The 18,147-nt window shown below is 41.1% G+C and overlaps 1 protein-coding gene across 1 annotated transcript in view; it reads left to right on the top strand.

The window, feature by feature from the left end:
- The window catches only part of SORCS3 (sortilin related VPS10 domain containing receptor 3), an 830,399-nt gene that overhangs the window by 657,146 nt on the left and 155,106 nt on the right, over positions 1 to 18,147 (top strand). Inside the window, exon 7 of the mRNA XM_007939862.2 lies at positions 864 to 982. Coding sequence (XP_007938053.1) covers positions 864 to 982 — 119 coding nt within the window. The remainder of the gene's footprint in view (positions 1 to 863; positions 983 to 18,147) is intronic.

Genomic DNA, 18,147 nt, shown 5'->3' with positions numbered 1-18,147 from the left:
GTACGACACGGGTAGAACCAAACACTGCCCAGTCCCATGCCATCCTCACAATCCTTGCTATGTTTGAGCCCATTGTGGCAGCCACTGTGTCAATCCGTCTCATTGAGGGTCTTCCTCTATTTTGCTGATCCTCTAATTTACCAAGAACGATGTCCTTCTCCAGGAACTCGTCCCTCCTGATAACATGTCCAAAGTACATGAGACGAAGTTTCACCATCCTCCTTTCTAAGGAGCTTCTGGCTGTACTTCTTCTAAGACAGATTTGTTCATTCTTTTGGAAGTCCATAGTATATGTAGTATTCTTTGTCAGCATCATAATTCAAAGGCACCAGTTATTCTTCAGTCTTCTTTATTAATTTTCCAGCTTTATCATACATATGAGGTGATTGAAAATACCATGGCTTGGGTCAGGTGCATCAAAGTACTCTGTAATACAGATGTTCTTAGTTTATTTAAGTGTTCCTTAATTCATGGACATTTAGTCTGTTCACAGTGTTTCACTGTTACGAGGAATGCCACAATAAACATCTTTGCTCTCACCTTTTTCTGAAAATACATGAGTATTTTCTTTAAAAAATTTCCATCAATTTACAGTGTAGGGTGGAAAATATGCACATTTAAAATTCTGACAAATATTTAATTCTTTGTTCATAAAAACTCTGTTTTTCCCTTCAATTTATGCTTTAGCCAATAGGATGTGCCATTCTTTTAAATTGTTATTGATTTTAAGGACAATAGAATGAAATTTTAGTGTTGTTTTTGATTACATCATCGATTCCTCATGAGGTAGAGCTTTGTGTGCTGATGAAGCCATTGTTACCCTCAGCCCTGTGTCTAAGTGTCCCTTTGCCATTGCATTTCAGATGCTCACTACCTTACCTGCAGGATCCAGGAATGTGCCGAGACAACTCGGAGTGGGCCCTTTGCTCGTTCCATTGACATCAGTTCCCTGGTTGTGCAGGATGAATATATCTTCATTCAGGTAAGTCCAGAAAGGCCCATCAGTGGTAGAAGCTGGATGTGTACATTAAGTCAGCTACCTGTTAGGAAAATGAGGATGCTTTCCATGAGGTTGGGGAGATGAGGAACTAGCACAATGTCCCTCTTCTCTCCAGGGCCCTAGTCCCTGTGGAAGGGAGTCTAATATGGCTTGAAAAGTTTGTATTTCAACTCGACTTAAATCCAGAATCTCAGGATTTTTTTTTTTTTAACCCCTAGATCTTGGCAGGTCAATGACTCTATCATTTTCTTATTCAGAAGAATTTCTTGAGCACATATAATGCAAAATACGCTATACTTGGCAGTGCTGTTGGCCTTCTTTTTGTACTCACTTTTCATTGCCTTGGCAATTCCGTGGCTTGAGTACCATCTCCATGTTCTATAATCTCAGTCTGTGAGCTGCGGGCTCTCCTAGGTGTTGCCTACCTACATATCTAATAGCTCTCTCAACCTAGGTGTTCCACGGGTAAAAGGAAATCAGTAGATTTCCCTTAGACCTGACCCTGTTGGTGAGAACCACACTCTATCAGGTCACTCCAGGCAAAAGCTGGAAGTCAGTCTATGTCACTAAATTAAATGAACCCACAACCTCTGCTAATGTTACTTTTAGTTATTTCTCAAGTGTTTCATTATATTCCCACTGTTACATTTCCAGTTCAAGCCCTTATTATCTCCTTCTAGTTGGTATTTTTTAAGTAGGAGCAGAGGGTTGAGTTTTGAATTTACCAATCTGATTGCTCTTTTGTTAAGGCTAATACTGTGTATAATGAAGACCATTGCAAAATTGTTTCTGAAAATATGACTTTGATTTTTTTCTTCTGTTTTTTTTTTTTTAATAACTCTGCAGTCAGATATCCAGATATTTTTAGTTTATTCTCCTGAAACATTTCTTTATTTATTGTACCAAAAGCAAACAGAAGTTTTTCCTTTAATTGGCATCAATTTCTCTTTTGTTTAAAAGGGATATGAGGTGTGTTTATTCACTAAATTGAGCTCTGGTAGCATAGTGCCTAAGGCACTTGACTGCTAACCAGGAGGCTGGCGGTTCAAACCCACCAACCACTCCTCAGAAGGAAGGTTGGGCAATCCTACTTTCGTAGTGATAACTGCCTTGGAAACACAAGGAGGGGTTGCTAGGAGTCGGGGCCGACTCGATGGCAAATAACAACAACAAATTACTTGCCAGGGAGCTCTGGTAGCATAGTGGCTAAGGCTCTTGACTGCTAACCAGAAGGCTGGTAGTTCAAACCCACCAGCCACTTCTCAGAAGGAAGATGGGGCAATCTACTTCCGTAGTGATACTGCCTCGGAAACCCAAGGAGGGGTCGCTATGAGTCTGGTCTTACTCAATGGCACATAACAACAACAACAACATTACTTGCCAGGCCTGGTATTTAGGTGCTGGGGATAAGACAATGAGCACAACAAACTCCTTATCTTAGTAGTGCTTGTACTGCAATGAGGGAGATAAAATATATATATATGTGAATGATGTATTTCCACATATACATAGGTATGAAAGGCTGTAAAGTGCAGTGGCTAAGAACACATAGTTTGGAGCCCAACAAGTAACATTTATTCAGACCTTGGCATTCCACATTTGACTGCGTGTGTACCTCATTTGACTCATTCATAAGAAGGGGATAATTGTAGTACCTATTTGTCTGTGCTAGGAATTCTGGTAGCGTAGTGCCTAAGGCACTTGACTGCTAGCTAGAAGGCTGGCGGTTCAAGCCCACCAGCCACTCCTCAGAAGGAAGGTTGGGCGATCTAGTTCTGTAATGATACCACCTCGGAAACTCAAGGAGGGGTTGCTATGAGTCGGGGTCAACTCGATGGCAAATAACAACAACAACATTTGTCTGTGCTATCTGCAAAGCACTAAAAAGTATCCTTGGAAACACAGTAGTATATAAAAGTCTGCTCTCTGTCCTTCTATCTACCATCTACTGTCATTTTTGTATCCATCTTTAAAATACATAAGATGATGGAAAGAATGGTGGTTCATATCCACCAGCCGCTCCTCAGAAGGAAGACTGGGCAATCTACTTCCATAGTGATACCACCTCGGTAGCCCATGGAGGGGTCGCTATGAGTTGGATCTCGCTTGACAGCAGTGAGATTTGTTTTTTTTTTTTGGTTAAGATAATGACAAATACTATGGATAAAAAAAAAAAAAAAATGCAGATTGTGAGGTTTTTTTTTCCCCATCATTTTTTTCAGGATGACATGGGAAAGCCTCATATACTAAATCTTAGCTGTTTAGACAGTATCTCATTGAGCAGTCAGTCAGGGAAAGGGTGGCATGGCCAGAAGGGACAAGGAGCCAGGTGTGCCAGGGCTTGCATTGCCTTGAGCCTCACATAGAGATATGAGGTTACTTATATGAGACTAGGATCAAGAGCAGGTGGGATGAGATCAGGTAGAGTCATGGGAGATCCAGGCTAGAGATATAAATTTGAGGGATGTGAGCACATGGGTGGTATTTTTCAGCCACAAAATCAAAGTCCCTCAGGGAGTGAAATAGAGAAGAGAAATGATCCAAGTGCTGGGCCCCAAAGCACTCCAGTATTTAGAGTTCAGAGCGATTAGAAGGAAGCAGCAAATTAGCCTGAGAAAGGAGAGTTTAGTGATAAGGTCAAAAAGGTAGTAGGTGCTAGATCTCACAGGGCCTTGAAGGCTAGTTTAGGAACTTGTACTATGAATGAGATAGGAAGCAATGGAATAGCTAATGCCTCAAAGAATGCAGAAGACCAATAAGCATGAAAAAAGGACTGAGTTCATTAATCATCAAGTAAATGCAAATTAAATGCTATCATTTGCCGCTATCAGTTAGCTAAAAATTGCAGTAAAGGATTGCCCATAAGGTTACAGGCAAACCAGTGCACAGTACATTTATAAATCAGTTGGACATGAGAATTTAATGGGAGAGTCCTTTCCTTTTCATGGGTGAGTTTGCCATGTGCAATGATTGATATGAGAGGTATATCTTATTCTGACAGTTTATGCTAAGTTTTCAGACATCGTTGCTTCTTTGTTTAATTCTCGCTCTGTGATACGTTTTCTTTGCTTTCCTGTCTATGTGATTCTCTGATAATTTTGAATCCCGTATTTTCACTCAAATAACACGAGCCTTCTATGTTTGTTTGCCAATTGCTTCCTCTCTCCCCACCAGGTACTTTGATAAGTGCGCTATGCTAACTTTTTTTTACAACATGTAAAAAAACTTCCCAGCGAGCTTATGAAAATACCTCGCAGGGGGACGGTGCAGTTGGCAAACAAAAGTAGGAGACAAGTGCACAATATTTATGTAAAAATATAGTATGTGTATTTGTTTTAGCTGCTTAATGATATAATTTTATATAATATACTCAATCTTAGGTTTTTAGACAATTTCTATTGATTTCTTTTTGTGTGAAATCATAAAATCAGTATATTCTCATATTCCCATACAGTAAATCTTCCTCCCATCTCCCCTATATCTCTCCACCACCCAGTTTGGACTGATTATATTATTTCCCAATGCATTTACCTTACTATCTGAAAATATAGTTCTGTCAGACTTTGACATTTCATGAACCATGGCTGAAAAGTGAAAAAAAAAGTCCACTTTCATGACTGACCACCTCTCTCCTGTATCGAACCCCAGATTTTGCTAATTCCATCATTAATGGTATTTACATTCTGCTCTGTACGTTCATACCTGCATTTCTTCAATTTTTGTTTTATGTGTTCAACCCTCACCAGCAGTGATTTTTTTTTTATTTTTTTACTGTGGATTTCCCATTTATTTTGGTTTTCTGAAGTGTGTTCTTTCATAATGCCTTCAAGAAGGGCTTATTCTTGAATGTTGAAAAGACACATTTCTTTCCATTTTATGCTTTAATATCAATTTGTCAAAGTGTAAAATTTATATGTCATTCTCTTTGCTCTATTAGCTTCTAGGATGAAATGGTTGAATGTTACTGTGTGAGGCCAATGTGATATTTTCCACTTACTTGTTTATTTTTATTATTATTGTGTATCCTTGGTATCCAAAATCATTTTTTCTTTATATTTGAACACCAGTTACTTTGTATTAGAGTATGTCTCACGCTGGGTCATATTGCATGATTGTTTTCCCCTGGAATATGAGTCTGTTTCATTCGATAGATTTTACTTAATTATTTAATTCATTAAAAGTTTCTGTGATTTATATCTTGAAATACATGTTTTAGCTACATTGTTTAGAAACTCTTCCTCTAGGACACCTATGATCTGCAAAATAGGCGTGAAATGCTGAGGAGAACATTTCTTTCTCTAATTCTTTTTAACTCCTCAAACCTGTTGAGCAAAATGAAATAAAATTGAGCAATCTTACCCAAATTATCCTAGAATAAGTATTTAGCAGTGGCCAGGCTCCTTATTAAATAGCTCTGGTGGCACAGTGCCTAAGGCATTTGACTGCTAACCAGAAGGTTGGTGGTTCAAACCCACCAGCCACTCTGCAGAAGGAAAACTGGGCAATCTACGTCCATAAAGATTACTGCCTTGGACTCCCAGTAGGGTTCGCTATGAGTCGGAATCAACTTGATGGCAGTGAGTCTGGTTTTGAGGCTCCTTATTACTGCTTTTGTTTTGCTTTTTTGGTTTTATCTTTTTTGCTTGTCTCAGCATATCTTCCCTGAGCTCTTGTATTTCTACTTTGAACTCTTGACTTATAGGTAAAATTGCTTCATCACGTATGTTACTTTTACTCCTAGCAAACCAAAACAAAACTCACTGTTTTCGAGTCAGATCTGACTCATAGCGACCCCTCCTTGGGTTTCCAAGGCGGTATCACTACGGAAATAGATTGCCCAACCTTCCTTCCAAGGAGTGGCCGGTGAATTTGAATCGGCAGCCTTCTGGTTAACAGTCAAATGCCTTAGGCACTCCTAGCAATAATGTCACAGTTTTCATTTGCTCCATGGAATGGTTTTTGTTCTCTTTTTTTTTTTTTTTTAATTTTTATTGTGATTTGGGTAAAGGTTTACAGAGCAAGTTCATTTTCCATACAGCAGTTCACACAGTTTGTCTCATGACATTGACTGCAACTTCCCACAAAGTAACAGCTTTCTTCCCACTTCCTCCCCATGGTTACCTCTTCCCTGTGTCCTTCCCTCCATGCACTCCTATCCCCTGAGTGGTCTCCCTCTGGGGGAGTGCATACACTGCCTTTCTGTTCTCTCATGATTGAGCTCTCCAAGGAGTGTATCTACCTGATGTAAATGTTCAGACCATATGCCAGTCTTTTATTTGGCTGGAAGCCACAGGAGTGAGTTCAGTTCCAGACCTGAAGGGCATTTACTCTCTATTTTTTTTCTCTGTCCTTTTCCCTCTTTCATTTTGCTGTTTTATTTCATCATTTTTATACTGTTTTAACTCTCCATTTTCAACCATTACCCATTTTTAATGATATGAGCTTCTCCTGGACAAAATACTTGAAGAAGCTCATTGTGGTGACAGGTCAGGGCTCAGTTTCAGCTTGGTCCTCAGTGAGGTCCTCTATAAGCTGAAATTGTTATGTCTGTGAATGGGTTCCTCTCTTAAGGCAGTGCCATCTGGGTGGTTCTTCAGCCATGAAGCTCTCCAGCCTATTCTTGCTGCTGATCAGTTCCAGGAATGCTGTCACTGGCAATTCCTGGACCACATTCCTTGATTCCAAGTAATAGTTTTGTTTCTTGGGAAATGCCATCTTTGGAGGACTATACTTTTCTACCTGGATCTGAGATTTGTCACTAGACACAGTTTTGCCTTGGTGCCTATCCACATCCTGTTTGTCCTTCACTGCAGCTGGCTTGCTTTCCACAGAAATTGTGTTCCAAGGTTATGGTTTTATTAAATATAAGGTTTACATTCCTCTTTGTTGTTTCCCTTGTTGCGCTGGTGTGATAGATGAGAGGAGAAATGGGAAGCACCATCATCATTTGGCCATTTAAAACCATTTATAAACACTTATCATATATTTTCTGAAATGTTGCAATAGCTTGTTAACTGATTTCCTTGTTCCCAGATCAGCAACGCCCCCGAATCCATTCCCAACACTGCTTCCAAAGTAATTTATGTAAAATGAAAATCAATGTTCCTGTCTTCAGTGGCTGCTCATCATCTTTAGGATAAAATCTAATTTCCTTAATCTTGCCTGCAAGGCCCTTTATGGTCTAGATGCCACCTACCCCCCCAGTCCCATGTGAGTCCCTTACCTGCTGCTTCTACCCATATGGCTTTTATATTATACCTTCATAAAAACAAACCTCTTTTATCTCCATGCACACACCATGTCATTTCTTGCCTCATATGTCTTTCTTACAGTTAGTTGTCTGGCTGGAGAATGTCCCTTCGGCAGGCATGTTATTGTTGTTGTTACCGGGCACACTCCTTTTAGATTCAGCTCAGGCAGCAAACACCCTCAGAAGTCTTCCCTGACATTCTCAGGATTGTACCAATCCCCTATGTTGCCTACATATCCATTTCCATTAAATCTCTCCAGTCAAGTCTGAAAACTCCATGAGGCCCAGGACTATGTCTTATTCATCATTGTTTCCCTGCACTTAACATAATGACCAGTACTCAATAAATGTTTGTTGAACTGAAAAGATAAGACACTGTCCTTATTCTCAGAGAGTGTAGTTAGTTATCTTTTTCAAGCAAGAGAATCTTGTCTTGCCAATGAACAATACAAGACAACTTAGGGTAATTGGCAATTGCTCACTGCATAGAAAATGGCCATATGTAGAGTGTGTCTGCATTCTTATGAAACTGCTGTCCAGGAATTACCCATTATGTTATTCTGTGCCCCTTTTATATTCATTCATTTAAATATATTAAAATATATTCAGCCCAGTGGGGAGCCCAGACAGCTAAACAATTATAATGTAGTGTGATGAGTGCTGTATTAGTGAAAGCACACGGTGCTCTTGGAGGGAAGAGCTCTTCACCTGTCCTGAAGGAGGGTTAGTACAAGTTTCCTGGAACTGGGAGACACTGAACCAAGTCTTCATTGTAAGTGTGCATTAGTTGGGTAAAGAGGAAAGGACGTTCTAGGCAGGGAGATTGGCCTGGGTAAAGTCAAAGAAGTGAGATAACATGTACCAAGGACCTTGCTATTCCTGGGTAGTTGTAGGGCATAATGAAATGGCAGACAAATAAATTAGGAACTTTTCCTGGAGAGGACTCCTTTTTCTTCTTCCTTTAGACGGATCTAGGATATTTTGTGTTCTCTTCTTTATCTTGTTGCTAGAAAGCTCAGAGCTAAATGTTGTTTCAATTTTAGCATCTCCCTGCATTAAGCTTTGTGGTATTGTTATTCCCTCTTTCCCCCTTTCTGCATTGGTCATTGTTGGTTGCTTGGCTGCTTTCTTTTATTATTTGTGTGTTTGTTTTAATTATGTGTGTGTCTGTTATTTTATTGGAAGCCATTTGAAATATTTTTTTCTGAAATAAATACAGATTTTCTTTTATCTTTGGGGGCTAAGAGCTTCAAAGAGAAGGAAAGATTTGAGCTGCAGTGAACAATATCTACTTCTAAAGGAAAAAAGAACAAAAATTCTCCATTTCGTTCATTGAAATAAAGCTTCCTCTGAAAGCCAAAGGCTTTGTCAGAGCAGAAAACCCTCAGAGAGACAGTAACTTCCCCTCCAGGGTTTTAACCCCATGGATGTGGATTGGAGCAAGTTATCAGGGCATCTGAGGAGGTAGCAATTCTATGTCTTTGCTAAACGCTGGTCTCAGGAGAAGCAGCTATAGTGCATGCAGCAAGGCTTAACTCCAGAATGTAGTGTAGCATGGCAGGAGCCCTAAGGCAGAGCTGGGCCTCAGGATCAGGCACTCCACCGAACAGAGCGTAGTTTAGCTAAAGGGGAGCCTTGTAGGTGAGCCCTGTGGAGGCAGGTTATTGTCTTCTATGCCTATAGTTGGAGAAGCTGACTAACAGCAGGATGGGCATAAAGGGCATTGGTAGGCTCAGTTTTCCATGACTTTAAGTGATTTTATCCACTTACATTTTCTGACTTCTTAAAGTATCTTACGTTTTCCTTTAGTGCTAACAGAGACATGCAATTCCAAGGGAAGAAACCTCAAGCAGAGAGGAGACAAGTCTATTTCTTCAACCTTTCTCACCCTCATGTGCTAAACAGTCCTTTGTTGTGGTTTTTAAATTGGAGGTCCCAGGGAAAGGACCTCAGAAACTACCAAAAAGAAGGAGGAACTGGGAGGGTGGGGCTCCAGGTCTCCTAACCAGATGCTATTGACTCAGTTCTGATTCATGTCAGTGCCAAGTATGTCAGAGTAGAACTGTGCTCCACAGTTTCCAGTGGCTGATTTTTCAGAAGTAGGTTGCCAGGCCATTCTTCCAAGGCACTCTGGATGGGGTCCAACCTCCAATCTTTGGGTTAGTAAGTGAGTGTGTCATTTACACCACCCAGCCAGGGACTCTGCAGGCTAGCTTCTCCTTACAGAGTCACTTTACTTTGTTTTTGGCTTTATATTTTGAGTTTCGGTGTACTTTTTCATTTGACAAAAGGATTCTGCTGCAGAGATATTTATAAACCTCTGCCTTGCCCTGGTACCTACTACTGGCTCCATGGGTCAACAGTAAACCACATCCTTTCTCTGCATATTAATTATGTGATGTATTTATGTAATGCTTGAATGTTTGCCCATGAGCAAGTCATCATAAACAAATGCATATACTTCTGAGAGTGCATGTTAAATAACGTAAAACCTATATACCCTTTTCATAATGAACTTCCCATGACACAAATTTCACTCTCTCTCATCTGCCTCTTAAAAGGAATCTTCCCATGCCTAATCATAATTTCCCTTTTCTGGATATGATGCTGTTATTTTTAGTTCCGTATCTTTTATATGGTGGAAGAGTCTATGTACTACCTGCATGCCTCCTACAATTTAGAGAGACCCCAAAGGCTCTGCCTTCCCTTTCATATTTCTAGAGACAAAGAGTCACTGACTAGCCATCTTGGTGGATTTGCTTGTGGGAACCTGGTGTTTGATCTTCCACTGTTGGAGAAGCTAGGCTAGTGCTGTACAGGAAGCTGTGAAATGTGTTAGTTTGTCAGAGCTTTTCTGTGCAAGGGCCCCAAGGCCCTGGGTTTCGTAGTGGAATCAAAGGAGCTAATCCGTCCCAGAAGAGCTCCTGTTTTAATGGGGAAGTGTCTGGCTGAAATGCCGTTCCACATAGATAAGAGGGAAATGGGCTTTCCTGTATGGGGGCAGGAGAGAGGGAGAAGTTGGTTTCTGTGTTCTGAGCCAAGAGGGTTGAAAATCCTATCTTTTCTTCTCATGGAGTGGCTTTTCTAGTGATTATCTTGGAGAATAGGTGGTTTAGGAGTGGTGATGGTAAAATCCCTTCAGTGATATGATTCATACCTTGGTTACCAGGGAGTGTGATGAAGAAACAACACCAGAGCTTAGTAAGCCTTTCTAAATGATCTGTGTGTCTGGGCAGGGCTACTTGAAGCCCTGCCCCTGCTCTCCTCTCTTCCTGAGATAGGAGGTGGCCCTCAGTGGGATAACTCACTGAATAAAGCTTCATTATGCATGCAATTGGATACATAAAAAAGGATATGATATTGATGTATCTTCAAAATATCAAAAACACAAGAGAGAAAGCAGCCCTATAATTAAGATACAAATAAAGGACACCAGAGGTTGGGAGAAAACAGAAAATTTGAAGGATAGAAAGCCTTCTCAACCCTGCCCAGTCCTTCTCCACATGTTCCCTGAGGTCTTTGCTCTCAGCACATAACTAAGAATTTCCCACAGTTGTAAATGAGCCTTGAATTGCCCTTGGAGAGATTACACAGTAACTTGGATCCTCAGGAGAAAGAGGTGGGTTTTAGGAGCTGAGCTGAAGGAAATGGTGGGAACCCTAAAAACACACATGGCCTCATAGAACCTAGGAGGGTGTGTGTAGATTTAAGTCAGAGAAGAAACTGGCTGCCTGAACCTAGAGCATCTCACACAACCCCAGAACAAGAGTCACTCACTGAACTGTAGTGATGATACCAAGTGGGCAAGTAGCATCTGCTGCCTAATACATTGAATATTAAGCCACTTTCACTCCTGGAAGAAAGACCTAGGGGTCTACTTCCAAAAAATCAACTGATGACAACCCAACAGATCACAGTGGTCCAAACTGCAGCTGGTCATGGGATGGTGCAGGGTGGGGCGGTGGTTTTCTCTGTTGTGCAGACATAAGACATCGTCCTTATCCCAATTATCAGTACTAAAACCCACTGCCATTGAGTCAATTCTGACTCAGGGTGACCCTAAAGGACCCTATGTGTCTCCTACAGACATAACGATTTTAGTAGCTTGATAGAAAAGTTACTGTTAGCATCTGAAACATGTTCATGAAAAACACAAATTTGTGATCTGATTGGACAGCAGTGATACTTGGTTGACTTTTGTGTTGAGCACAATAACGTGCTCCATGCCACATCCTCTGGCCCATATTTGCCTCAACAACTAACTGGGTAGAGAGGTGGCCTGATAGCATCTTGCCTCAGTTGCACTGTGAGTTGGGGGACTGACTCAAGGGCAGGTAACCACAGTAGCATTGTATAGGTCTAATCAGGAGATTACCTCTCTGGGTAGGGATTTTGAGAGTGAGGCAATATCCTGTGTCAGAGTAGTTCTAATCTAATCCCAGTACTACGATGGAGCCAGTGGGCAGCTTGAACGCAAGTTGCTAGGTATAAACAAAGAAAAGTAGTATTGTTGTAAAATGCTGGGAGATGTTCCGGAAGTAGTAACAATGAACAAGTGTTAGTAGCCAATCAGCAGCTATTTGTTGGACCTCTAATAGTGGGCCAGGTGCAGTGGAACATAGCAGAGGTAGATGATGTAGCCCTTTGCTCTCAAACTGATGATTCAAGCAGCTAGTTGTCTAATGTGGGGAAAAGAACCCTGGACTTAAAGGCTGAGCTGTCATCAGGGATCTGCCACCTACCAGCTAGGGCTGGGCAAGTCCCTTTGATTCTGAGAGCAATAATTTCCTTATCTCCTTAGAATGGAATCATGCTACTCACCCTGCCAAAATTGGAAGGTTGTTGTAAGGATCAAGGGAGATAATAATGGCTTTGAAATGCTTTGAAAGCTACAAAGCCCAGTAAAATACAAGAATCAAGAGACTAATCCATATGCAAGAAGCAGCCTATTTTGGTATGCACATCCTCTTTTAACAGTTTCTGTAAGCCTAGCACACAAAGATTAGTAAATCTTTTTCCCAAGTTTATGTTTTAATCATCCATGGATTGAATTCATATATTGACATGAGTGCATGATACAATCCTCCTACATAGCTTTCACAGTGGGTTATCAAAGAAACCAACTTCCAGTGATATACACGTGGCTGGGTACATTCTGGAATTTAATTCTCTTTCAGGACTCTTGGGCTCCTTCTTGAAGCATCCTGGTCCCCAGCTGACCTGGGCTTTGATACTTCATTTCAGATCCTGCTTTATACACCAACACGGGAGGTATAAAAACCCTTCCGGTGTTACTCCTCTATCCCTGATAAATTATTATCTTTCTGTAGGAAAAAGGCCTGAAGGCAGAAATTAATAGAGTGTAATTATTCAAAGAAAAACTGTTTGATGATATTTTAAATGATGTTAATTTGGCTTTAATGGGAGAGATTTTCAGTGTTAAGTAAATAGTATTTTCATCATTAGGGACACATTTGCAGCACAGGGGCTTAAAGGAAAATGAAAGAGTTACAGAGACAGTCTTCAAAAGAAAGCCAATAAAGACATCTTCAGGTGGATATTCTTGAAGCACTTTCAGCATCTTAAGCAAAAGTGTTTTCAACAACCAGCAGTAATGGAGGTTTTTTAAACAGCATGTAGCTGGGATGTGTCTCCTCTAGACATAATGATTTTAGTTGTTGTTGTTATGTGCCATTGAGTCGGACCCGACTCATAGCGACCCCTCCTTGGGTTTCTGAGGCAGTATCACTATGGAAGTAGATTGCCTCATCTTCCTTCTGAGGAGCGGCTGGTGGGTTTGAACCGCCAGCCTTCTGATTAGCAGTCAAGTGCCTTAGGCACTACACTATCAGAGCTCCCATTGATTTTAGTAGCTTGATAGAAAAGTTACTGTTAGTATCTGAAACATGTCTATGAAAAAAACACAAATTGGTGGTCTGATTGGGCAGCAGTGATAGTTGGTTGACTTTTGTGTTGAGCACTTTATATGCTCCATGTCACATCCTCTGGCCCATATTTGCCTCAACAGCTAGCTGGATACAGAGGTGCCTTGTGTCAGGTGCACAGTGAATTTAGTTCTGGGCCTAATTTCTCCCCAGGCAGGATACCTGCAAGAAAGCTCTCAGCTGTTCTGGTACAGATACAAACTTGGAAGTGTGAAGTTGTCCAGACCCTCTGAGACAATTCTTGACCAGTGGGAGCCAGGAGATAGATGAATATCCCTTCCTTCCTGTGACAGGTGGAGAGTTCTAAGCCTCAGTGGACGTGAGTCCTTAGAGATTCCCCGGTGGGCTTGCCCCAGTTTCACCACAGTGGTGACCTGTTCATTGCTACACTCTGGGATAGTGTTCACTGTTTCTATTCCCCCAGTCCGATTCCCTGAGATATTTCTCAACAAAAATTACTTGCATAATAGTGCTCATTTCAGACTTTACTTTTTGGGGGAAATCCAACTTTGGATAATCTTGAAAGACTCAAATTTTTATTGAATTCCTACTGTGTGTCTCCCACTCTAAGTAAGGTGAACTATGCAAGAAAAATAGAAGACATAGTCCTTGTCCCCATATCAGTACCAAAACCCACTGCGGTCGAGTCAATTCCGACTCACCGTAACCCTGAAAGACAGAGTAGAACTGCCCCATAGCGTTTCTAAGGCTGTAAATCTTTACAGAAACAGACTGGCCTCATCTTTTCCCCACAGAGCAGCTGGTGGGTTCAAACTGCCAATCTTTTGGTTAGCAGCTGAATGTCTTGGCCACTGCACCTTTGGAGCTCCTCCATATCAGATTCTTCAATTCAAAGGCCCACTGCCATTCCTGCTACCTTCGCAGGGACATCCTTTATTGATTACCCTCCTTTGACCCTGTAACTTTAGCTTACTCACCCATATTAGAGATTTTCCATCAACATTTAAATATCTTTAAATCTCTACCATCTTTAGATTACCAAAGAAAATAATGAAAAAAGTTTCTTTTAACTTCTAGCACTGGACAGAATTTAACTCTGTCCTCCTCTCTCTTATATGAACCATATCCCATTCACAACCAAATTACTTGAGAGCTGTCCTCATTTACTACCTCCCTTTTCTTATTTTCCTCTCTCCTTAACCCACTTGAAACTGACTTTTGCCCCAGCCACTCCACTGAAATTGCTTTTGCCAAGTACATCAAAGATAACGTTGAATTATATCCAGACTACACCTCTCGATAATTAACTTGTTTGACCTGTATGTAGCGTTTGAGTCTCTCAACTGCTCCTTCTCTCTAGAAGCACTCTCACCCTTTGCTTCCTGGATAATGTACAGTGCAGGTTCTCTTCCTCCCACCTCGCCAGAATATTCTTCTTCATCTCCCACACAGATGCCTCTTCTGCTCATCCTTCAAATGGTCTTTTTTTTTTCTTCCTGAGAGTCCTTTCTAGGTTCCTTTCCTTCCTTCAAAGGAGCTCTGGAGGTACAGTGCTTAAAGCATTTGGTAGTTCAAACCCACCAGCCACTCCAGAGGAGAAAAGTGAGACAGTCTGCTGCAGGAAAGATTTACAGCCTTGGTAACTCTATGGGCCATTCTCCTCTGTCCTATAGGGTTACTATGAGTCATAATCGACTCCATGGCAGTGGGTTTGGCGTTTTGGGTTTCTTCTTCAAGGAGCCCTGGTGGTGCAGTGGTTAAGCACTCAGCTGCTAACTGAAAAGTCAACAACAGTTCAAACCTATCTCCTATACCCATGGGTAAAAAGATGTGGTAATCTGTCTCCATAAGGATTATAGCTTTGGAGACCCTGTGGAGCAGTTTTACTATGTCTAATAGTGTGGACTATGAGTTGATCAACTTGATGGCAGTGGATTTTTGGTTTTAGTTTCTTCTAGCCTCTCTCTGAGTAATGACATCAGCTCTTAGAGTGTCACTTTGCATCCAAATGCTGATGTCTCCTCAGTGTCTCCTGCTCCTCTCCACATCTTGCAGACAGAGAGGCTCCCAGGAGAGGCTGTTACTTTCAGGATGTCCATCCATCCATCAGGCATGGCAGTCCCCTTACCTCATTCAGAGCTTGGCTGTGCCTGCCCCTAATAAATTATTAAGACTTGTTTCTTGAAACAAGTCCATGAAAGTTACAGTTGAAAATAAACAGAGAAGGAGAAAAAAAAAAAAAAAAGACAACACTGCCATCAAGTCGATTCTGACTCATGGTGACCTGAGCTCTATTGTGCTGGTGGGTAGGGTCCAACGGCCCACCTTTAGGTTGATAGTAGGTCACAAACCATTTTTACCACTCAAGGACTTCTGAAAATTACATTGCTTATTAGGCTAAAATAACAAGGAATGTTTTCCTTCAATCTCAGAACTCTGTAATTTGCTATGTACTATAAAGTATTTGTCTTTCTACTAGTGTGTGGATGGAGTATGTCTAGTTCAGGGTTGTCAAATGGATTTCATTTTGTGTGCCCCCTCTAAGTTATTGCTAATAGCTACATAGAAGGCTGTGTTACTGTGGTTCAGTAGGAAAGACTGCTGTTGTGAATTAGTAGTGTCTACATGGGAGAGCTGCAGTGTACATGCTGAGCAGTGTATTTTATAGGAAGGTGGTACTTGCAGTATGTAATAATCCAGGAGTCACATGTGCTTAGATTCACTGTATGATTTCTGGCCAGGAAGGTGGATGTAATGTCCAAGGTATCACAAGGATTTATATCTTAGCTCCAAAGGAGTGAGATTGGCTACTCAACTCTCAGTGTCATCAACTATTTGGAAATTTGTACTTTGCTGTTTCCAAAGCAAGGGTCTTTAGGATGTTCTTCCACCTAACTGTATCGCCAATTTTAACCACCAATCAGCAAACCGAAAGAATTGTTGTAATGGTTGGAAAAGGAGCTCACATTTACTGCATGCCAAATGTATCTCCAGCATGACTACAGGTTATTCTGTTTAATTCTGCCTTAATCTTCATAGTAGCTTGGGGTGGTAGATATTTTCATCTTCAGTTTTCCAGGGAGGAAACTGAGTTTCAGAGAAGTTTACAAAGAATTTTCCTATGTCTCATAGCTCAGTAAGAGCAGAATCAAGATAGGACCCCAACACTGTCTGAGTTCACAAAGGACGGCAAAAGGGAACAATAATCCATTTCTCGTTTGATTTTTCAAATGTGAAGATCTTAAACTAAGCGCTGATAGCTGGTGTTCTCAAAAACTTTTCTGGATGCACATGAAGGGGAACTAGGCAGATGTTGTCCCAGGCTAGGTAGATAGTAGGGGCAGGAGAGTCTCACGTCTCTCCATGGTCTGTGGACTGTTTGTCAGGATCTGTTTCAATTTTGTTTCTGATCAGAAATGTTCTGCATCATTAACCAAGGAAAGACTTAATGGGATTCAGTGCAACGTAATCACACTCACACCTCTGAGACTTGTCCCTCAGATACACTTAGAGAATTCACTCAAACATTCATCACTGGGTGCCAAGCAGCATGGGGTGGCAGCGTGGTCAATCATCATTTCCTTGTACAGCGTTGACTCCAGCCCTGCGTCACTTGCCTTTTATTTCTTGCCATCCATCATCCAGTTTGCAAGGCAAGTTTCAGAGGGATGGCTTCTCTAGGGACTTATTTCAGGACTTAGAGGAGCTATTGAGCCATGACCTAGCAGAGTGTCCCCAATCCCATATGTCACCAAGTCCCAACAAGTCTTTAACATGCATTCAGATAAGCCCAGCTCCCTGGATAATCCCTTTTCTGGGGCCTTCTCCTATTAAAGATAATTGTGTTGTTGTAAAAACAACAGTGCTGATAATGAAGGCAGTTGGGCTGTTGACTGAGAAGTAGACTATTAAGCTCAATGCTCTCTCATTACCATTCTAACAAGGGTATATATCTATTAATTTCAGAATTTCATCTTTTTAAAAATTTTAATCTCCTTTTAATTCTATAACTAGATAATGGGATAAACAAACATTTTAAATTTCTGCAGGCAGCCTTAAGCATCTGATTCTGAAAGTCCTCATGGTCAGCCAAGGTAAGGTCTTCTTGGAGTTTAACAGTGGCCAGGTCAGTGGCTCATCAATCAAGTTGATTTTATTGAGCACCTACTATATATCCAGCATTGTGATGGGTTCTGTCTAAGGCAGAAGTATTCATGCATCCATTCATCTTTTTAATAACCACTTATAGAACGCTGATGTTACTGTTATAAATGAAGGGGTAATGATGGTAAGCAAAACTGACAAAGTTGTTGTCCTCATTTTGCATTCAGTCTAGGTGAAGAGATAGGATTCATTGGCCTGATACGCTGTCCGTGTGCAGTGCTCAAAAGCATTTAAGAAAGTGCTAGGCCTCATGGGACAGACTGCTTCCTGGAGTGACGGAGATCCAGGATGCATGATACATTATCAGGGAATTTTTCCTGGAGAAGGTGGGGTTTAAGCTAGTTAGTCCTCAAAGGGGAGAATATGAGGGTCAGGAAAAAGTGTTGATGGGGTGGGAAGGTGGGAGAAGCTCACTAAGTGATATTAGGCCTTTGCCTTTGGCCATTTTCCTCTTTAATGAGAGGGATTGCATTCAAGGAGGGGTTTTCAAAGCTGTTGCTGCTGTTCTTAACAGTGGGAACCTCTTTTCAGACACAATTGGAATTCCAGTATATAAAACAGATGCAGGTGGAATCACTCAAGCTCCCCCAGATACCTAGCTTCTTCTTCACCTTTGTTCAGATACCCTAAAGGCATCTCTGTCTAATTCTAGAACTCTATAGAATGTGGTTTGGAAATCAGTATGACCCCAAAAGTTCCATTCTAATTCTAAAATTCCATAGATCTGCTCACTGTATAAAGCTCTCCATTCACTCTGACATGGAGAAAATACTATTAGTCAGTAATATTTTCCCAATATCTTTCTTCAATGTCAAAATCAACAAACA

This window comes from Orycteropus afer, unplaced genomic scaffold, assembly GCF_000298275.1.
Source record: "Orycteropus afer afer isolate SDZICR_OR568_19922 unplaced genomic scaffold, OryAfe1.0 scaffold00064, whole genome shotgun sequence".
In the NCBI taxonomy this organism is placed as follows: domain Eukaryota; kingdom Metazoa; phylum Chordata; class Mammalia; order Tubulidentata; family Orycteropodidae; genus Orycteropus; species Orycteropus afer.
Note: the sequence above shows the minus strand (reverse complement) of the source record. Positions and strands in the feature narration are given on the sequence as shown.